General features: G+C 55.6%; 6 protein-coding genes across 6 annotated transcripts; 1 reads left to right on the top strand and 5 right to left on the bottom strand.

Moving 5' to 3' along the window:
• Positions 1–2,159: 2,159 nt before the first annotated feature.
• Positions 2,160–4,469, bottom strand: K437DRAFT_257838 (uncharacterized protein). The gene is made up of 3 exons (XM_013386614.1): positions 4,103–4,469; positions 3,870–3,974; positions 2,160–3,736 (listed from the first exon to the last, which is right to left on the bottom strand). Exons 1-3 carry the CDS (start codon positions 4,384–4,386, stop codon positions 2,605–2,607), a joined length of 1,521 nt encoding a protein of 506 aa, XP_013242068.1. The 5' UTR covers positions 4,387–4,469; the 3' UTR covers positions 2,160–2,604.
• An 825-nt stretch (positions 4,470–5,294) lies between these two features.
• On the top strand, positions 5,295–7,031 carry K437DRAFT_213536 (Maf1 regulator; the record flags this gene model as incomplete). Its single annotated transcript, XM_013386613.1, has 3 exons — positions 5,295–5,443; positions 5,630–5,916; positions 6,964–7,031. Coding segments are annotated over 3 exons (504 nt in total), but the record flags the coding sequence as incomplete, so codon positions are not given.
• Positions 7,032–11,548: 4,517 nt separating this feature from the next.
• Positions 11,549–13,639, bottom strand: K437DRAFT_275136 (alpha/beta-hydrolase). The gene is made up of 3 exons (XM_013386612.1): positions 12,122–13,639; positions 11,828–12,047; positions 11,549–11,758 (listed from the first exon to the last, which is right to left on the bottom strand). The coding sequence occupies exons 1-3, from the start codon at positions 13,529–13,531 to the stop codon at positions 11,682–11,684; spliced, it is 1,707 nt and encodes a 568-aa protein (XP_013242066.1). The 5' UTR covers positions 13,532–13,639; the 3' UTR covers positions 11,549–11,681.
• A 45-nt stretch (positions 13,640–13,684) lies between these two features.
• K437DRAFT_237705 (uncharacterized protein) lies at positions 13,685–15,050 on the bottom strand. The gene is made up of 3 exons (XM_013386611.1): positions 14,777–15,050; positions 13,952–14,704; positions 13,685–13,875 (listed from the first exon to the last, which is right to left on the bottom strand). The coding sequence occupies exons 1-3, from the start codon at positions 14,941–14,943 to the stop codon at positions 13,833–13,835; spliced, it is 963 nt and encodes a 320-aa protein (XP_013242065.1). The 5' UTR covers positions 14,944–15,050; the 3' UTR covers positions 13,685–13,832.
• Positions 15,051–15,263: 213 nt separating this feature from the next.
• Positions 15,264–16,026, bottom strand: K437DRAFT_257829 (uncharacterized protein). Its single transcript, XM_013386610.1, has 2 exons — positions 15,999–16,026; positions 15,264–15,910 (listed from the first exon to the last, which is right to left on the bottom strand). Exon 2 carries the CDS (start codon positions 15,615–15,617, stop codon positions 15,393–15,395), a length of 225 nt encoding a protein of 74 aa, XP_013242064.1. The 5' UTR covers positions 15,618–15,910; positions 15,999–16,026; the 3' UTR covers positions 15,264–15,392.
• A 1,773-nt stretch (positions 16,027–17,799) lies between these two features.
• Positions 17,800–19,317, bottom strand: K437DRAFT_275134 (uncharacterized protein). The gene is made up of 2 exons (XM_013386609.1): positions 18,593–19,317; positions 17,800–18,514 (listed from the first exon to the last, which is right to left on the bottom strand). Exons 1-2 carry the CDS (start codon positions 19,190–19,192, stop codon positions 18,149–18,151), a joined length of 966 nt encoding a protein of 321 aa, XP_013242063.1. The 5' UTR covers positions 19,193–19,317; the 3' UTR covers positions 17,800–18,148.
• Between the last annotated feature and the right edge of the window lie 454 nt (positions 19,318–19,771).

Genomic DNA, 19,771 nt, shown 5'->3' with positions numbered 1-19,771 from the left:
CTCCAAATCGTTTCTGGACGTCACGCGCTTCTTCCTGACAGTGATTGCATGTAGCTGCTCTAGCTGGGCGATTCCCTTGTCCTTTTCCTTCCGCTGCGAAGCAAAGGATCAGTGATGAGGGAGGAGGGCGCAAGCCTATGGCTTCTGATGCGCACAAGAAATGAAAGGCCCATTCCAGGGCTCCTCTCGAAAAGTGGGCTCAGCGGTTGACTCGCCAACCATATCCTTGCTCTCGCTTGGATATTACGTGAGCAGGTTCGAGCAACAGTGAGAGGTGAAGGGTGGGAGACCAGGAACAGATTGAGGACGACATTCATCTCGCATCCAAGCAACAAGCACCTTTCCGAGCCTCTGCCTCTTCCCTTCGCGCTAGGGACAGCCCACCTTTTCGAGCTCGTTTGCTTCTCTCATCGCAACTAGTTCTCCGCGCCAACTCTCACGAGTCGGCAAAGGAGACAGCCACCATGCAGTATCCTTGCTCCCTCGAGGCGTAAGCCACCAAAAGACCACCTGTGCTTGCAAAAGCATCGCTAGCACCTGAACAGCAGACCCGAGTACCGAAGACACCACCCTTGTTGCACTCCGTAAGGATCAGGGGCACGGGAGAGGTTTTGCGGTCGTGCGCTGGTCGCTATGCTAAAGTTGGCTGGGCGTCAGTCAAGGTTATTTGGGCTGTTTCTTGGATGATACGAGTTGCACTTATGGTGGGAGTGGCTGAGCTTGCGTAAATGGTCAGGGCACCGCCTTTTTTCTCCTCTTCCTTTGGAAGAGCGATATGAAGGGTTTGCGAATGTCTCAAGCGTTGATTTAGGAGCAGGTGGATTGGTAGTTTTGCTGCTTGGAGATGCTGACGAATGGATGAGACTTTTCCTAAAGCTCCCCTTTTCTGCTTGCTTCTCTCCGAGGAGCGGGGCCTTCTTTGCTGCCGAGCATCTCCACATGTTTTGGTTTCAGCGCAGTCATACCCGTCGAGCCTCACAAGAGATTGGGACAGCATCAAGCCGAACTACATTGCCTTTTCCGGGAAGAAGATGCCAGCACTTTCCAAGGTGGCGGAAGTGCGCGTCACAGTGTCAATACGGGTCGAGTCGTCGGAGAGGACTTGGTTTGCGCTGGAAGGCCTACAAGGACGGGACTGAGAGCTCAGTCTTACGCGTACGTCCTGCCTCGCGCCTTGTTGCTTCAGGACTTCTCCTTTGGAGAAGCTCGAGACAGTACGTTTGATGATCCACCTTTTGGTGGCGGCATGGTTTTGTGGACTGATTACGATGGAATTAGGCGACGAGACTGTGATTCGGATTCACCGGCTTCGCACCGTTTTTCATCTAGAGAAATGTGCGGCTGGCAGCGTTACAAGTTGCAATTGCTACGGCAGGGCGCCTCCTTCGCGTCTCCCACCTGGGGCTCGCGAGGAGGAGTTGCACCGTGCGCTTGGAGCCGGGGAGGATGCCGAGCGCTTTGCTTTTTTCTCGTTCGCGAGTAGGGTAAAGCAAGGCGCGAGGCTTAAGTGCAATTGACGACGGCCATCTAATCTTCTCTTGACCCCCGCTATTGCCCTTGTGGTGATGGTCGGGAGAGAAGGGCAAACTCAACGCGTGACTACTCTTGGAGTGCTGCCGCCGACATGTGGTTAGCCTCTGGGGAGCCTTCTGTGTCTTCTCGCCTTTCGCTCTCGCTGTCCTGCACCTTTCGAAAGCGGCAAGGGAGGAGCGGCTGCGTCCATTTGCACAACGACGAGACTACGGCGGCGACGACATCACCATCCGACACTTCCAACGCATACACAAGCCACGCGTTCAGGCAATTACCGTGCCAGTCGTGTCTCAACTCGCATCGGATGTTATGCCATGCGTTGCTCGTGCGCCGCATTTTGCTGTTCTCTGCCCTCATCGAGGCACGAATGCACGCGCCAATTTTTTCCCTTGTTCCCCTTTGACGGAGCCGCTTCTGTTATTCACTGCAGGGCGCGCTTAGGCTGTCTCAGCCGCGTGCTTGCCTTGATATCACACCACAACCGCTTGTATTCTACGATTCGGTCTGTCACTGTGCAATGCCATTTCGTGTTCTACTTGTGCCTCTCATTATACGTACCAAACGCAAAGTTCCGACAAGAATGGCGAGGAGTGGACATGGCAGGCAGGCGGTCACTTCAATATCACAAACAAACATGGTATTCCGATTCGCAGATTCATCCTGTTTACATGCGTTCGGAGAATCGAACGTGGGCGCTCAATCTTACAAGGGTGTTGGAAACCGATATCGAAGAGATGAAGAGAAAAGGAAGAGAAACCCATGTAGCGGCCGAAGTGAGAAGTTGCAAGACCCGAAAATGCAGAAAGGAATTGAGCGGAAGCGAAAGGAAATGAAAGAGGGACGGGCAAGACCTAGTGTAGAAGGAGCGGAGTCGAAAGAGTGTGTGAGGCACACGGCTCTGGTCGTGGCTCAGCGGGGTTGTCGAGCTAGCATGCAGCCTTTAGGGATGTGACGTAGATTGGGGTGCCTAAAGGGCCTGGATACTGAGAAATTTGTTGCACCCTGCGGTGGGGGGAAGCGGAGCGAGGCTTCTGACTGGCTTGCTGGTTGCCTGGCTGGTGGTGCGACACCTCAAAACAGCCATCCCTGCAGATTCGCGACGCCAGCCTGGACTGCCTGTACGGCGAGATCGAGGCTTTGCGGGTTGAGCAGCGCAGTGGCGGCCGCGGCGGCAGCGCCTGCGACGCCGAGCGCTGTGGCAGATGCGGCGATGGGGCGCCTGCGCGCGACGCGCGTACCTCGCCGGATGGTCCTGCGCACAACGTTGGCCCCCCGCCGTGCGGCGCCTGCCGACGCCGCGTCATCTGTGTAGTCCTCCCCCTCCTCCCCCTGGTCTACCAGGGGGTCCACGCCGGTTGAGGGCTCTGCGACAGCACGGCGCTTCCTGCCGCCACTCGACGTCGACGCGGAGGCGGCAGCGTCTTGCTGGGCCTGCTTGGCGATCGCCTTGGACCTGGCAATGTCTTCCTGGATCTCCGCCTCGGTCCTTCCGCTGAGCTCCACGTTGTGCTTGGTCGTCAGCACGGTCCGGCTGCCGTCGGCGTGTTGGATCAGGTCCGTTGCCGTCGTCGACATGCGCGGGGAGCCCGTCGTAGGATCCACTTCGATGCTGCTGTCGACGCGGGCGCGCTTGCCGCTGGGCGTGGTCGTCGTCGCGCCTGCGGTGCCGTTGACGCTGCCCGTGATGACCTTGGACACGTGCGGCGTCGTCGGCCCAGCGGGGGTGCTCTTGATCGATGGCGGGGGCAACGGGAGGCCATGGCGAAGCGCGTCAAGCTGTGCGGGCTCGAGCGGGGATCCGTTGGCCTGGGCGATAGGAACACCCTTGTCGTCGACGAAGTACGGCTTGCCGTGGAAGTGGGCGGCCCTGGCATCGATGAGCGGCTGGGCGAAGCGCTCGAGCCCGTACTCTTGCGCAAGCTTGGCCGCGTCCGCAGCGGGGACCCATGTGCCCATGAGCACGACGCCGGTGCTACCCTCGGGCAAGAACGTGCGCAACTCCTTCCGCGCGCGACCCGGCTTGCGCTTGCCGTCCTCAGAAAACTGGGGGACCGCGACGAGCTCTGTTTTGGTGCCGCCGTTGGCGGACTTGCAGTCGAACTTCTTGTCCAGGTAGGACATCTCCTTCTCCTCGGCCTCGAGCGTGGCGTACGGGAACGCGAGCTTGAACATGGCCGACGCGGCGACGGCGTCCGTGTCGAATCTTTGGGACAACGCAAATAAAAAGAAAAGGTAGAGCCAGATTATTCGGAGCGAAAGGGTCAGGATACAACACTATCTGTTTGGACAGCACAAGCTTGCACGTGACATTTTCCGTCGGCGTAGCGCCCACTGACCGTTTCAGCAAAAAGCCGTGCGTCGCTCCGTTGACCGTCGGCAACTTGACACGGCCGATGATGATCTCCTTTGGTGTGGAGGAGGCGACATTGTTGGGTGCGTCACTGCGATATATAACACAAAGACGCGACGAGTGATCGGGCATTTGTCAGCATTTGGGTCCAGCTTTAAGCCGCCGGCTTTCCTTCCATCAACAACCAGCACAAGCTTGCAGACAGGGATGGGCGCGCACCTTGCGTCTCTCTGAATGATCTGCAGCTTGACGGGGACGTGCGCGTCGGGGAGAACAGGGTTGCGCTCCTCTGGCAAGGGCGGGTCTCTGTCGGGCGATGCGTCGTCAGCTGCCGCCGCTGCTACCGTTGTTGTTGATGCCGATGCTGCTGATTTACGTGCTGCTGCGGCATTGCTACGGGACCGGTTGGACGTGACGGACGCGTTGGACGCGACCGAGTTGCTGCGAGCGCGTCCGGAGGGCGTGGCGGCAGCGGAGCTGGCTGACTTGCGACCGCGAGGCATGGCGGGTGAAAGAACGCGCGTGTCTGTCGAGAAAGAGAGAGGCTGGATCTCCGCAGCAGCTGCGGTACGGATGCTTCCTTCTGGTCTGCTGCAACGCGGCGACAGGGCGCGATCAGGATGGAGGGGGTGCGATGTGTGTGGGAGAAGAACAACGCCCTGTCCAGCGTATGTAATGTATAATAATCTCCCATGTGGTCGCGCCGGCGCACAGCTGAAAGAAGCTTTCATTTCTCTGCAGCACTGGAGAAGAGAGGGTTAGGCAGCAACCCTAATCTAATTGCAACACGCCCCGCCTGCGCGTTTGGACCCAGCACGCACGTTCAAGTCTTACCCCGCATACAACGCCCATTGTGTGTTACCACGGTCGAGGCGACGAGCATGCTCCCGATAGGATCAACAAATCGTGCGGATATGTAAAGGTGCGGATGCATCGCTCTTCCTTCATCACCCGCTGCACGACGGCGTCGAGCGACGGGCGCAGCCGCCATCCACACAGCACACAGAGCTAACACGCGTGACGCGACGTGATTCCCCTCCCCCCCTCTCCGCAGCTCGGATCTGCATTATTCCATCCATCCAGCATCAAGCGCTGCGCATGGGCCGCTATACACCATCGCATAGCCACTGCTCGAATTGATCGTCCCCGTTCTCCCCCGCCTCACAAATCCCAACTTCACGGATAGCGTCGACGTAGTGCTGTGCTGACTGTAGGTGCTGCTGCGGAGGACGGTGTCGACTGTAATGCTAGACGCGATGCTGACCTTGGCAGCCTGTGCCTATGTCCTCTTCTGCTCAGACAGGGTAAATTCTGTGTGCTTCCACCAGGCCTATCTGGACAGCGCGCGCATAGTAGCCGCCTCCGAGGCAAATCGACTCAACGCACACGCGGGAACACATCTTCATCCACGATGAAGTACCTCGATTACCCGGAGCTCGAACTGCTCTCGCGTGCACTCACCTTCGAGTCGGCCGAGTGCCGCGTATTTACGCGCCTCGAGGCCTACTCATGCAAGGCCGTCTCCAAGGAGCGCAAGCTGATGAAGGAGCTCGAAGATGCGTACATGGCACGGCAGCAGCTCTACTACCCCGACACCAGCGCCAGCTCCTACTCCTCCAGCAGCAGCAACAGCAATAGTACCAATCCGCATACAATGATGAATGCCGCGTCATTCTCAAGCGTCTCCTCCGCCAGCTCCGCCGCAGCCCATAGCAGCAGCAGCAGCAACAGCAACGATGCGCACAGCTCAAACCACGAACACCACGGGCCCGTATCCACTTCCTTGGAGGACCCGCGCACCCAGTTTACCGGCGCCTTCGCGCCGCTCGACTCCCCTTTCGGGCGTTTAAACGACCCACAGGCGCGCAAGAAGCTCTTCCTGCTCATCACTGCGCTCAACGCCGCGTTCCCCGACCACGATTTCAGCCTAATCAACCCAGCCGACTTTCGCCGTGAGGAGAACCCCGCCGCTGTGCTCAACTCCCTCAGCACCACCTTGCTCAACCTCCGCGGCGGCAGCGGCACGCCCCGCAGTTTCAGCAGCTTGCCAGACGGTGGCTACGCAGCTGCAGCTGGTGGTATGCGAGGAGCTGGCGAGCGTGGTGGCTTGTCGAGCTTCTCCAGCGTGCAGCACCTCGGTGTTGGCAGTGCTGGCGGCGGTAATGCGTCAAGCTTTGGTGAAGCTGGCGTCGGTACAGGAGCTGGGTCTTACGTGCACTCGACCAGCCCGATCGGAGGGGGCGCAGGGGCAGCAGCAGCGATTGCCAAGTTCTCCGGCGCATACTCCTCCATTTCGGCATCAACAGCCGCAGCCGCAGCACAGCACCCCGCCCTCTCCTCCGTGCTCGACGACATCATGGCCGTCGGCGAGTGCGACGTGTTTACCTTCCACCCAGACCTCGAGTCCGATCCGCACGCGTCCGGCGAGCCGGACGACGACGAAGACGACCCCGATGCTGGCCTCATTGGCGACTTTGACGAAGAGTACTGGAGCGATGGCGAGGATCACGATGGCATCGCGCAGCGCTCGGCGCGTGCGGGTCGTCTAGGTGGCATCGGCATCGGCGATGCCCGCAGACGGATAGGCGGCTTCGACACGCGTGAAACCACGCCGAGAGCCAGCGGCGGTGGAGATTCTGCGGAGGAGGAGGAAGATATGAGTGATGAAGAGAACAGGGCCGGTGCGAATCATGACGACGACGATGACGAGGGACCGATTTTCGACGAAGACTACCAAGGAGGCTTCCGGCGCGCAGAAACCGCCAGCTCGCGCTCCAGTAACGCCGCATACGATGACAGGCCACGCACACCAGTCTCGATCCGCAGAGACTACTTTGCCATCGGCGGGTCCGGCGTGCGCAAGGATGACAAATTCTACCAGGGCGGCCGAACAGCAGCATCCACAGCGGCACTGCCCCAGTACTCGCTTCCGACCAATCGTCAAGCACAGACGGCAGGCGGCGTAAGCGATGAACCGATGGACTACGACGTGGAGCGCATCCCCAGCGAGCGAGCCGTCAATGACGAGTTCTACGATGAGGACAGCGGCGACGATGCTGCGTACGATTCCGGTGTCGGAGGCGTGTTATGGGCGACGTACGCATTCTTCTACAATCGCCGCCTCAAGCGCATCCTTTTTGTCAATGTCTGGGCACGCCGCAACTTCGGGGCCAGCACCGCGTCCGACTATGGTGCCAGCGTGAATGCATCCTCCTCCTCTTCGTTCCTGCACAGCCGCGGCGGTGCAGCAGGCGGCAAGCCGAATGCGTCACATTTGCCCTCGTATGCATTCTCGTCTGCTCTGGCAAAGAAGCACAAAAGCGGCAGCAGCGGTGGCGGCTCGAGCGCCAAGCCTATGCCCGCGAGGTCCAAGGGCGCTGGTGCCCGGCTGCGCACGACACCTGTCCCGCAGACGCCTGCGAAGCGCGCGATCGAGCGGGTCGAGAGGGGCAGCAGCAGCAACAACAATGACAACGGCAGTCGCAGTGGTGCAGCTTCTGGGTCCGCGCACAACGGCGGTGGCGGCGGCAACGACGGCGGAGAAGACGGCAAGCCTCATCGTTCTAACCTTTCTCTCACAACACGCCGGCGAAGAGCGAGGATCCCTAGTGGCTCGCCGGGTCCTTCTGCATTGTCTCCCTTTCCGCATGACGCCGATGTGGCAGCGAATGCAACAACAGGAAATGGCGAACATGCGATGGGCTTGGGCAAGCGCTCCCGAAAAGGCGCATTTTGATCTCACCTGCACTCTTTCCCCGACCTGCTCATGGGTGAGCCTCTCCAAGCTCGAGGTTTTATACCACGCCTGATTCTCTCGCACAGCAGGACTTGTGAAGTGTGTCGCATATCCGTTGTAACGACGATGGTGGATAATGAAATGAAACAACAATACGCGGCGAGGAAGCGCAACACGTAGACGAAACTATCCATTGCCGAGCTAGACGACCTTTACTTTAATGAGCGTTCTGGCCGTGCTCATGATCCTTTCTTCGGCTCTTAAATCCCACCGAAGCTCGCTCTTTGCCTTATCATTTGATATTTTGTAGTCATTGCCGATTTCAGACTTAATTGGCTTTAGACGCGGGATAACCATCGCGGCGGTGTAGGAGAGCCAACCTGGAAGCTGTCTGGCGGGAGCCTTAACCCCATTGTTGCGAACATGCTCGTTTGCGTCATTCTAGAGGCGGTTGCGAGGGATGTCTGCGATCGCAATCGCGAGAAGCCTAAGCGGGTTGCCGGTCACGCACAAGTACCCCTGACCGGCAGCTTGCGGGGAGGTCATGGCGAGCAGGCGCAGGTCAGCTACGTCTCGGGCGTTGACGATGCAGAACATAATACTGGGAACTGCAGGCATCGTGCCATTTGGCACCCGCTTGATGATGCTCTTCAACATCAACTCTTGGGCCATTTGAAGTGGCAAGCCAAACACAACTAGGACGTGCACAACATGCAACATTCGCCAAGCCCTCGTCCATAAGCAAGCGCTACGGCGAAGCGAAGCCTGATTTACCTCCAGGGTTCACGGTGACAAGCTCGATGCCTGCCTTGTCTCCTTCCTGATACCACTCCCATGCCGCACGCTGGGTAAGCGTCGTGCTTTTGTGGTAAGCCGTGACGCTTGGCTCTTCGACCCTTATTTAGTCCGCTTCGGTGCAGACATTGTCCTTGAGGTTCGGCCACCCATCGCGGACAGCCACAATGGAAGACATGAGGACGACTTGGGTCATGTTATTCCTGCCCGCTGCCTCAGATCTGGGGATGGCTTGCAAGACGCGGACCGTACCCTCTTTGGCCGGCTTGATCAGTTCATCTACGTAGTGTGATGCTGATGCTCGAAAAGGCGGTGCGACATGCATCACATTCTCGCTGCCTTCCACGGCCTTATCCCAGGGATTGTCACTAAGCAAGTCCGCCTCGACGAAATCGAGACGTGGAAGAACATCACTGGACAGCGGCGCTCTGCGCGCACTGCCTTCAATATAGGGATGATTGAGTCATTCTTCTCAAGAGAACGAGATGTTGTGCGGACGTTGTAGCTTTTCGCGATGAGCGAGGGTGGCATTGCATGGATATCATCGCTGACCCGCCGGTTACCATGACGAACTTTTCGGACGTGGGCAGCATCGAAGTAAGCTTTTGCAAACGAGCCTGAGATTGGGGATATGGCAGGCGTTGCAGGTACTCCGGCGGTAGTAGGGAATCGATACAAGTAATAGGTTAGATTACCACCGACCAATCAAATCCTCTGGCGCTCCAATGAGGAACCGCAATCCTCAGTCCCTATAATCTGAGACTTAGGAATCTGGAGTTGCAACTAAGGAGATGATGACTTTGACGCAGACAGCTTGGAAGTGAAGAGTAATGATAAAAGAGCACGAGACGGCCGTAGCATTATCCAGGTAGCCCATGGTTCATTGTCGCTCACTGGTTGCTGGGAGGTGCGCTGCTCTGTCCATCCCATCCGAAGCCATCGATTCATAACTCGCTTCGACCGCAATTTCACCTTGCTTTTTCGAAGGTGAGCTGCTGGGGTCGGCCGGTCCGCAATCCGGATGGAGCACGTTCCACTTTGGCTTTCTTCACCGTCAAAAACGACCTGGAAGGACTAACCTTGGAAGAATTCCAATATTGCAAAAAGCACGTGGACAGTTGCCATTTGCTTTGCCATGAAAAGGAATTCGAAAGCGAGCGTGTTGCTGCGCTCCTCTGAAGGCAACAAATACATTGTCACAAGAGACGCGTAACACAGATGCTCGCTGGATTGATCTGTGGACGGACATGAAAGGTGTACCTCCCGTGAGGAAATCGACATCGTTGGTCTTCTGCTTGTGACGGGCATATATGTGCAAATCGCATTGCTCCCTCTTCAAACTGTGGCCTGCTTACCTCTTTATTTTGCAAATGCGCTTTTCAACTGCCGCGGCTTCCTCATCTACCTCAATACTACATCCTAGACTTGCCAAAATGAACTTGAGCATCAAGTCGGCTCCAGGAAAATCTCCTACAGGTCCACCTGGCCCAGCACCTTTCCGTGGTACGCTTACAACCATTGCAAGGGGCCGCATGTGTCAGGCTGTTCACTACGAGCTTCCAGATTGGAAGAGTGTTGAACTGATCTTTGTAAATGTCGTGCAGCGTCACCACAAGGTAAAACTGGTTACTTGGATGTGACACTTTGATAGTGAGGCTGATTCCTTGTAATGCTGCATGATTTTAAACGAGCACTTCATAATCTATATCCGGAATAGAACCTGCTTAACTTGATTCCTTGGGGATGCGTGAGCATGACGGACGCCATTTGGAACTGCCACGAATCGCAAGTAATCACACCACCTTCGTCTGCCGCACAGACTTATTCGCTTTAGTCAATTCCGTGAACGGGGCTGGACAGGTGTCTGACGCTCGCAGCGTGAGCATTTATCATCTGGCTGATATCCCTTCGTGGCAACTGCTGTTAAACACGTTTTGGGACGGTGCGAAAGGCACGGCGTTGTCGTTCAGACAGCATTTCCCCAACTGACTCTTTCGGATCTCCTAGAACGTATAACTCTTGTCGTCTGACTACGGGTGGCCTACAGGACGCAATCTTTCATAGTCACATCTTTTTACAACGTCAACGGCCCGATGGGAAAGTGCCCGTGCCCCAGCTCAACCATGGCGACAATGAGGACGACTTATACATTCGTACTTCGACAGGGGACTACATTTTCCCAGCTTACGGTGGGTTGCTCCATAGCATGATATATGACGGTGAATTCCCAATCCACGCTTTCCCTTCCAGTCTCAATGACATCCGCTGAGTTATAGCTGTACATATGGGGACAGCGTGAGAAACATCGTCAACGGCGAAGGAGCCTACACGGAGCATCTGGCTAGCAAACACTCCGACTTCGAACAGGTGAACGAGGTCGTCGGAACAAAAGGAACCGACAGGTGGACTGCAAATCCCTTCTGACAGAACCTTAGATCGCGCGATAGCAGCTAACTCGCCTCTTCACTCGCTACAGTCCTGGATCGACCCTCACTTTGATGCATTGTTAAAGTCCAAAGCCACTTGATGAGTCCGGATGGCTCACTGAGACGTCTTGTTGCGCCACAGGCCTCAAGACACTGCAACAACCATCCAGTGCCGCACAATGCGACGACCGGCAAATCCATGACGTAAGAACTCTTCGATCAGAGGTATGCTGAAGGTGACAGTGTATGCAAGTCAGAATCTTGGGACCACAAGGTTGCGTAAGAAAGTCCCAGTTCATTCACCCTATCTTTGCCATTCTCCAAACAGCTACATAAGGAATGCCTCTCCCATTGCAGACGTGTACGTTCGCTACAGTTTCGGAGACTTCCCAATGGAGCCTGCCCGGAGCCTTAAAGCCGTGCGCGATGGGAGGATGACACAAAATGCTCTAGTATGTCGGCCATGCTGCGACCATCGTGGGTCTACTTAAGCCCTCGTGCTGAGCGCTCAACTATGTTGGCCTGCAATGGGCTCAGAAGTCGTCACTGAAGTTTGGAAGACTGACACGGAAGGCTCTTCACTTGTATTTTGTCGTATGGTCGGGTCCTGTACTCTGAGGCAGAGGAACTCAAGGGGAAGGATGGAACAGCAGAGGCAGCGGGTGCTCCCCTTGGTAGTGGCATCACTTATTTGTAATCTCGCATACAGGCGGACTTTGCTCAACGCTACTTGTATGGTTGATAAAGACAGCAGCGTCTTACTATACAAATGAGGGATCAGGGATCCTCTCGCTTGGTCTCGTTATTCCATCCGGAAAATGCACGTCTATTTGCTCTGTATCTATGCTTCACTGAGGCGGCCGTTTGCGGGGCTGTGCAGCCAGCGGTTGACCATCGTGAGCGCCGCTACTGGTTGATCTGCAGAAAAATGGTTAGCTGCATATCCCGAGAACACCTCGAAAGCTAGAAAGCTGTTCTCGAACTCACCATGCGGGACAAAGTGACCGCTCGCATCAACGATTGCGAAAGTCAAGTTCGCGTAGTTGCGGAAATGGCCTGCCAGCCTTCCTTTACTGGCCATGGAGCCAGCAGGTGCAACTTCATGCCAAGGTTCGAGCTCACGCTTCCTGAATTCCTCGCCACCGACCCAGTCCAAGTTGCTCGTCCATTCCTCGTTGCCTACCCAGTTGCAAATGAAGTCCCTTCCCTAATTCATTCCACAAGCAAATCGATAGCCTTAGCGAAACATCTCCCTTCCAGAGAATATGTTTGATCACTCACTCCCGAGTACGCCAAGACACGGATTCCTTGATTCAGGACTTCTTTGACGGCCCACGTCGAGTCTCGCGCGCCGTCGCCGGTGGTAGCGAAACGTTCGCCGACTGCGTCGCTGCATCCGATGAACACGCCGTCATGCGCGTCGCCAGGGCCCCTCTTGTCAACTCCAAGGGCTTCCTTGGTGGACTTGAGATTGAGCAAGTGCGCGACCCATCCTTCCTCGTCGTAGTTTGACTTGTGCTCGTAGTCGTATATACTCGTGTTGGTTAAGTCCCACTTGCTTGACAGCGCCTCTTCGCAAAAAGTAGCGGCGGTGGTGCATGCGAGGTTGTCGTACGGTCCGGTACCACTGGGGTCGCTATTAGCACACTTTTCCGTCAAACGCGAACAGGCAGGGAGTTGGTCATACATGTCATCGCACGTTTTCTTGTCCAAGAATGGTCCTGCACCAGAAACGTTCGTGCATGACCACGTGACGTAAGCTGGGTATTGGGCTTTGGGGGAGGTGATTCCGTTGCCAATCAAGAGAGAGCGGAGAGGGACAGGCTCCAGACCACGCTCAGGATGCCGGGCGGCCTCCTCGTTGTCGCGCAGCAATTGGGCGGCAATCAAGGGGATATACCTGCCAGCATAGGACTCGCCAGCAATGTGGAACTCCTTGATGCGCCTTTCGCTTTTCTTGAAGATGTCAGCATTGGAATCCGAGGGGAAAATGTCGGGTGCGTGCAGATTCAGGAGCTGCAGGAACGCAGATGCGTCGCGAGCAGCAGCAGGTGTGGAGTAGACTCTGCCAGGCGGCGAGCCTTTGCGCTTGGGATCAGCCCATGACACGTAGCTAAAACCCACACCAGTTGGCTGGTCAAGGAAGATCATCGTGGCATTCGAGTTGAAGCTGAATGGGTTCCACTCTGTGCCGCTGTAGTTTTTCTTGGTAAAGTCGGCAGCATTGCAAGGGCCCAACTCCATCAGCAAGCCGGTGAAGCTCGAGCATCCAGGCCCACCGTTCAGCCAGAGAACGTGCGGGTCATTGTTCGGATCGTTGCGCGAATCGAAAGCCCAAAAGTAGAAGTGCTCGATAGTGCCTGGGACATGCTTCGCATCGAAGTCGAGGTCTAAATGTGTTTCGGAGATGGAAGTGGAATATAGGTCATGGCGTTCGTAATGCTCGCGCAAACGATCTACATCGACGTCCATGTAGCCGCTGAACGAGCGAGCCTTACGTTCACACAGATCCGGGTCAACTTCTGTGATGCGCAAAGTGTGCGCAGGCAAGGCTGGGTGTTGCAGTGTCGTGAAGGTGGCATCGTCGGAAACTGGCGACGGCGCGATTTCCTTGGGGAGGAAAGGGATCTGCGTTGCCTGCACGCCACCCAGCAAGGCCCCGAGCAGCGCTACGGACGTGAAAAGACGCATTCTAGCTCCAGGCCACAGGTCGCGATTGGATCGATCCAGGTGAGCAGATACCGGCAGATCAATCTCCAATCGTGATGGATACTTGACGCAGGTGTTGCGGGGTCAAATTTATAGGCGTGCTTTGCGAGGACGAAGGACTTACTTCAAGTTAAGGTTCGAATTAATATCGTTTTTTTATGAGAGGTTACGGTCGGATAAAAAAAGAAATACAAAACTGGTGCAACTTGATTGAGAGTTTCATCTGCCACAGTTCACCCAGTCAAGTCCAGAAAAATACTAAAATACACCTTGCGAGCAGCTCTCAGACCAAGAACAGTGCCTGTTTACCGCCGGCCTTTCGCACGCTGTCGAAATTGAGGAGAAATATTCAGAGATAGGCACATAAGCATATGGAAGGCGTTTTCGAAGCCAGGCACTCACGCTCGTTTGATCTCCCCTGGCGTTCTCTGCCAAATATTGAGCTTCCGATCTTTGCTGGCCGCCTCATAATCCTCCCCATATTTAGCCACCAGAGACCTGAGCCACTCTTCTTCCTGCAGGGAGGTGAATCTTGGTACTGGAACGGAAAGCTCCCCGGCGAGTGAGTCGAGCGCTGAATGCAGCTTCGCTGCGTTGAGCGATGCGGCGCTCGCGTTCTTTGCTGCTGCTGCGTTCAATCCCGTTGGTGCTGACAACGCTGCAACGGGAAGATGAAGGGCCCGATCACGTTCGGCGCGTTCCTCTTTGGTCAGCTGTCGCGTTCCCCCCGTCGGGTCCTCGAAGGCGAAGTCGTCATCTGAATCGTTAAGTGGTTGGCCCCAGGGAGTCGAAACGTCCTTTTTCTTGTCCTTGTCCTTGCCCTTTCTCTTCGGTTTCAACGGCGCAGTAGATGCGGTCGACTCATACACCGCGTCTGTTTCGTCATCAGCCTCTATGATATGCACGACATTCCCTTCTGCGTCTCTGATGATGCGCGCCATGCCCTTCTTGACTGCCTTGCCTTTGCCCTTGTCCGCAGGCTTCGATCCGCTCGCGCTGTTCTCGGTCATGTCTTCATCCTTCTGAACATCATCTGCAGCAGTTGTTTCATTTGACGTGGCGGAGGGATATGTAGATTTATTGTATGGGTCATCTCTGTCGTAGCCACCCGATTGATGAATCTGCAAGGATGAAACAAGACCAAGTGCGGCATAGCTGATTCAAGGCGTGATGAAGACCTGGTTAGCTTGATCAAGAAGTGTCTTGGCTCCTTCTTTCGATGCTCACTTTTGCCTGACAGTCTTGGTTCTATCCCACTTTTCCTTGAGGATCTCGGGACCTCTAATGGTGGGGGCTGGCTTCTTGAGCTTCTTGACCGCCGCCTTTTTGGAGCGTGCTGACGGGCCACCATGGCTGCTGGAGCGAGACTTGCGGCGCTGGCGAGGCGTGGCCATCTTTCACTTCGGAGCTGAGCAACAAGGAAAACAAACTTATTTGAACTCAGCTGTTAGGTTAAGCAACTTGACGCTTGGTGCTGCGTACTGACATGCGCAACACTTGCTGCAAATTGTGATGGAGATGAAGCATCCTGTGCATCACAAAAAGTTGCGCAGGAAAAGAAAGTCGATGGATCCGAAAAGTCTGCTTACATAACGTTTCCAGAAACAGTCATCATAAATGGCATTACCACGTTCGCAATAAGCTTTCCCGTCTTGCTCCCTGTGCTGAAGCGTCCATAGACTGCTCCTTCATTAATGATTCTGGTTATGAGCATTGTCATCCATGCTGCTGACATGGAATCTCTCGTATGTGTCGCTGTTCTGTTCCCCTTTGACGTGGCAAACAGCTGTAAACGAAGCTTTGAAGCATGATTCGCACTGCAGACTCGAGGCGGCCGAGATGTTCATTCCTTCGACACTAGAGCGCTGTACACACAGCACCTTCCCCTGGCTTCAGCTTTGGATGCAAGTCGTACATCAAACATGAAGTGTGAACCACGGCATAAAGCAGAAAGGGATTCCTCGGACTGCACAGCGAAATATTGCGGAACGTTGACTACTTGGCGCCTTTGGGCAAACATCGTTGACCTTGCCGGCGGCTCAGCCTGCTTGGACGACTCCGTCGCCATGTCCTTGCCGATGTTTCGACACAGAATCTGCGTTCATTTTTGCGTAGAGAAAATCAACAGCGGGCAGCTGTGGCTCCTAATTGCAGTTGCACCGTACCCTGTCAACCTCGTTCGCTTCGCGCCAACCTTCAGCTATCTCAACGTTTAGTTTAACGCTCGCACAAGTACGGACAGAACCTGAATATCCTCTCCACGCAACCTACTTCTTCTTCTCCAGCTAAAGATGCGCTCAATAGTGCACAAACTAAGATAGGCAAGCTTACGGTCACCCAGGGGCATCTCGCTTTCACCAGGTAAATATTGATTGCCGCTCGTTTGTTGAAGCTTGAAGCTCGCCTAGAATAATCCGGGGTATTGCCCTACTGGAAATTCGTTGTGCAGGCTCACTCTTCCACTAGACCCTCCAGAGGACGGTGATGAACCCCGTTTTTCAGATCTTGCCTTTGCTTAAGAGGAGGATGAGTACCTTGAGTCTGTTCCTTCAAGCAAACACGACCTCCACCGTGAGCCACGGTGGGAACGACGCGAAGTCTGTCACTCCAGGACCAACAGGAACACAAAGTTACGAGTGAGGAAGAGGATAAACAGGGCTTGAAGAATGTAGAGCGCAAGCATAGCCAAGAGAAGCTACAGCAAGAGCCGAACGAGATCCGCTCAAGCGCTTGCGGAAGAAGATGCTGATACAGAAGCAGCTTTGGAGTCCGGCTCTTCACCTCTCAATACTTCGGAGTCAGTGAAAGAGCAACTGCTCTGGGCGGCCTGGCAGAGAAACCGACTACAGAATCGTCGGCGAAACCGGAAAAGCGCGATGAACAAGTTAGAAGGCACGCTCAATCAGAACACTTTCATAGCTTGACCTCTGCAGGCCAAGCTAAACACTCCGGTACACAAGAGTCGTTTCTCCTTTACACACCGCCCAGCACTTGAGAGCTACATTAAAAACCGCATCAGAGCAGGGTGACCCAGCAGCGAGCCTAGCATGAGAGCGAAGCTGAAGCAAGCAGGAGAGGGGAAATGGTGCACTTTCAAGGGAACTGGTCATAGAGGTGGGAAGAAGGACGTTATGGGCCGCAAAGAAGCCCTGCTGGAAGCGGGAGCTGGCAAAGATTCGACCAAGCCGAGCTATTGAGACGATTCTAGCGGGATTTGGCCTAAACTTGAGACCTCAACTACCTCAATCTGGGCATGTACGGCCGATGGAAGCGATGGTCGCCGTCGACGGCAATCAAGGATCTCCTTAGAGAGGTGGAAGTGATCGGAGGCGCTACTCAGGAGGAAATCTGGGCATTCCCTGATGTACATCCCTTTTTACGCAGGCTGCGTCGGTAGCTTCAACATTTGCATCAGAGAGCGAAGCTTGCAAATCTCGGCACCTTCGTTTGAAGATCGCACACGCTTTCTCCCCGGCCAACTGTATGTCAAGGCGGAGGAGCTCAAGCGGCCTGCCAAGATCAGGAAAGAATGCGATCAATGAGCTCTCCACAGGAAGAAGCGCGTTGTTTCCGGTCGTGTTGCTGTCATGGGCACCTGGTAGTGTGTCGTTACGTGGTGCGCATTTGGGGTGCCAGAGCTCAGATGGGAACACATGGAACCGATGGCTGTGAGCTACTTGCAAATGCGTTCTGACCATCTTGTCATAAGATAGCGACTATCTATTTCCTTCGCTGTGGCTTGTTGCAGTATCTCACTGGACTTCGCACAGTCATTGGCGGCTACTTATAGTTTCTGCAAATGAATCGCGAAGTGTCATACCGCACCGTGATGAGCGAAACGACGGGCCAGTGGCGCAAAGGCCCTACAACCGGCGCGGGTTTAATGTCGACCAATCCCAACTGCTATTCGGGGACGCCACTTCGCTGTGGAAAACAACCAAGGCAGTCGCACAGGCGAACGATCTGCAGTGAGTCATCCCTCACAGGTGCAATCAAGACGACGGAGAATGCGCTATAGATCATCCCCAAATATGAGGCGTAGAGCAGGCGAAAGAGGAGTGCCAGATGTCAGGAAGAAGAAGAGGAGAAAGAGGAGTAGGAGGAGGACGGTCAGACAAGAACCGCCAACAAGGACTTTTCCACTCACGAATATAAGGATGGCCAGCAGGGTATGAGACTCACGGAGGCGGAATGGAACGGCTCCATCTGTCACACCTGCGACGCTTTCTAGTGCACACAGCAAACAAAGTCTGTACTCTAATGAATTGCATTATGAATTCTAAGCGAAGCAGCTGCCAACGATCGGTGCGGTCGTATGAATGCTTTGCGGTGGGCGAAGATGCGTTACCTTTTGCTTGGTGTGTATGTGGGTATGTAGGCGTGGCAGTTTAATTCAAAACAAAGTTGTTCGGCCATGTTTGCTGACAGTGAACCAATCCGATACATAGGGTGAGGAACAAAATTTGAAAAGGAAGGAAAATATGGAAACAAGTCCCAGGAAAGAGTTTTGTGCGTTGGAATGACATGCGCGCCAAAATCGAAAGTGGTGGTTATCGAGGTGAGCGGCAATGAGACCCGGGAAGCGAAGAGCAAGCCGAATTATGAGGTCTCCTCTGGCCGGATGCTGGCGCTCTTGACCGCACGCTCCTTGTCGTGCTCAGCCCTCTCTTTCCTCAAGGTCTCGATGGTCGCCTTGAGCCTCTCGTATTCCTCCTGGGTAGCCGTCTTGTGCTTCTCCTTGATCTCGAGTTCCTCCTTGGCCTTGTTGAGCTGAGCAGCGGCCTTTTCGTGTGCGACGTTGGCCTTGGAGAGCTCCTTGGAAGTCTTGTGCTCAGCTGTGATGGCCTTGATGTGGCGCTTCTGCGACTGCCGCTCGGCCTTAATGGCCTTGCGATATGCCTTCTCAGACTTGGCAGCGTCCTTGAGCGTCTGCTTTAGAGCCTTCTCCTCAAACTTGGCCTCGGTCTATGGAGCGCACAGGGGGGAAAGTGGGTCAGTGTGCATGGCGCGATGAGAGTAGGCAGGCGGAGATGAGAGGCGCACCTTGAGCAGCTTCTCGTACTTCTTGATGTCTTTGGGGTTCATAGCAGGGGTCGGAGCGACGGTCGGGGTGATCGTCGCATTAGCAGCGGAGACCCCTGCAGCGGTACCCCCAGTAGCGGCAGTAGCGGGGTCAGCGACGGCGGTAGCGTCGGCAGACTTGACAGCTGCTTCAACCGTCGCTGGAGCGGCGGCAGCGGGTGCGACTACTGAGCCAGTACCCGAGGCGGGGCTGACAATTTGGCTTCCCTCAGCTTCAGGGGCATCGGTGTTGACTTTCCCAGGTATAGCAGCACCGCTACCAGCGGTACTGACGACGCTAGGAGTAGCCTGGGGGCTGTTGGGGGACAGAATGCTGCAGTTAGGGGAGATCGGGGTCACCTGGGAGCCACCTCCGGCGACGGGGGTGACGATATAGGAGCCTGCGGGAACGTTGACGCCTGATGTGGCACCGGATGGCTCAGCACTGTGACCGGCGCCGGTGAAAGCAGGGGTCTTGGCGTCACCCGTGGCAGGGGGGCCGGAGGCAAGGGTGACGTCGCCGACGCCAGCGGTGATCGTGTCGACCATCGGCGGGTCGGAACCAGGGACTGCCGCAGACATTTTGCAAGTGAGTGAGGGGAGTAGGTGGCTGTTATACAGAGGGGCAGGGGCATGTGGACGAGGTGGTGGGCGTAGATGAAGGAAGAAGTTGGCATGGTATATATGACTGTAGTGTGTCTGACAACATGGGGACGGCAAGGGAGGCAGGAAAGGCGATGAGTGGTTGCTGGTCGATGATGGCAGGTGATTGCTGGCCCGCTTCCATCAACAGGAGGCAGCACCGCACTAGTCTCCCTCGAGGTACGCTCTCGCCGCAGATCGGAGGCGTGTCGCCAGTCAGTCAAAGGAATATTCCGAGTTTGGATTATGTAAAGTCATCGTGCTGCGTTCGCACAAAGCCCGGCCACACTGCACCGCAGTGCATGAGCGGCTGCGCGGACGCACCAATGTGATCGCTGCTTGGCGGACGCTAATGAGGTTTCATACAAAATGCGCGCCATTCTCGAACTCTTTTGCGGTGAATGTGTCGCCAATCACCGGGGGTCGGCTTATTTCCGGCCGGATGGCCTCGAAACGGCCTCTATCTGCCAAGCCTTTCGACTCGCTGTCGAAACCAACTTGGAAGCCCTCGACTTTTTG

Source organism: Tilletiaria anomala (genome assembly GCF_000711695.1).
Source record: "Tilletiaria anomala UBC 951 chromosome Unknown K437scaffold_69, whole genome shotgun sequence".
Taxonomy (NCBI): Eukaryota; Fungi; Basidiomycota; class Exobasidiomycetes; order Georgefischeriales; family Tilletiariaceae; genus Tilletiaria; species Tilletiaria anomala.
Note: the sequence above shows the minus strand (reverse complement) of the source record. Positions and strands in the feature narration are given on the sequence as shown.

Bases quoted from the DNA above. Each gene is read 5' to 3' on its own strand.
- K437DRAFT_257838 (XM_013386614.1), bottom strand. From the start codon at position 4,386: ATGCCTCGCGGTCGCAAGTCAGCCAGCTCCGCTGCCGCCACGCCCTCC. The intron at 3,975-4,102 runs GTGCGCGCCCAT...TATATATCGCAG, and splicing joins ATCATTCAGAGAGACGCAAG to TGACGCACCCAACAATGTCG. The intron at 3,737-3,869 runs GTCAGTGGGCGC...GTTGTCCCAAAG, and splicing joins CACGGCTTTTTGCTGAAACG to ATTCGACACGGACGCCGTCG.
- K437DRAFT_275136 (XM_013386612.1), bottom strand. From the start codon at position 13,531: ATGCGTCTTTTCACGTCCGTAGCGCTGCTCGGGGCCTTGCTGGGTGGC. The intron at 12,048-12,121 runs GTGAGTGATCAA...GGAATGAATTAG, and splicing joins GTGTCTTGGCGTACTCGGGA to GGAAGGGACTTCATTTGCAA. The intron at 11,759-11,827 runs GTGAGTTCGAGA...ATTTTTCTGCAG, and splicing joins CGGTCACTTTGTCCCGCATG to ATCAACCAGTAGCGGCGCTC.
- K437DRAFT_237705 (XM_013386611.1), bottom strand. From the start codon at position 14,943: ATGGCCACGCCTCGCCAGCGCCGCAAGTCTCGCTCCAGCAGCCATGGT. The intron at 14,705-14,776 runs GTGAGCATCGAA...GCCTTGAATCAG, and splicing joins ACCAAGACTGTCAGGCAAAA to CTATGCCGCACTTGGTCTTG. The intron at 13,876-13,951 runs GTGAGTGCCTGG...CAATTTCGACAG, and splicing joins CCAGGGGAGATCAAACGAGC to CGTGCGAAAGGCCGGCGGTA.
- K437DRAFT_257829 (XM_013386610.1), bottom strand. From the start codon at position 15,617: ATGGCGACGGAGTCGTCCAAGCAGGCTGAGCCGCCGGCAAGGTCAACG.
- K437DRAFT_275134 (XM_013386609.1), bottom strand. From the start codon at position 19,192: ATGTCTGCGGCAGTCCCTGGTTCCGACCCGCCGATGGTCGACACGATC. The intron at 18,515-18,592 runs GTGCGCCTCTCA...TGCGCTCCATAG, and splicing joins AGTACGAGAAGCTGCTCAAG to ACCGAGGCCAAGTTTGAGGA.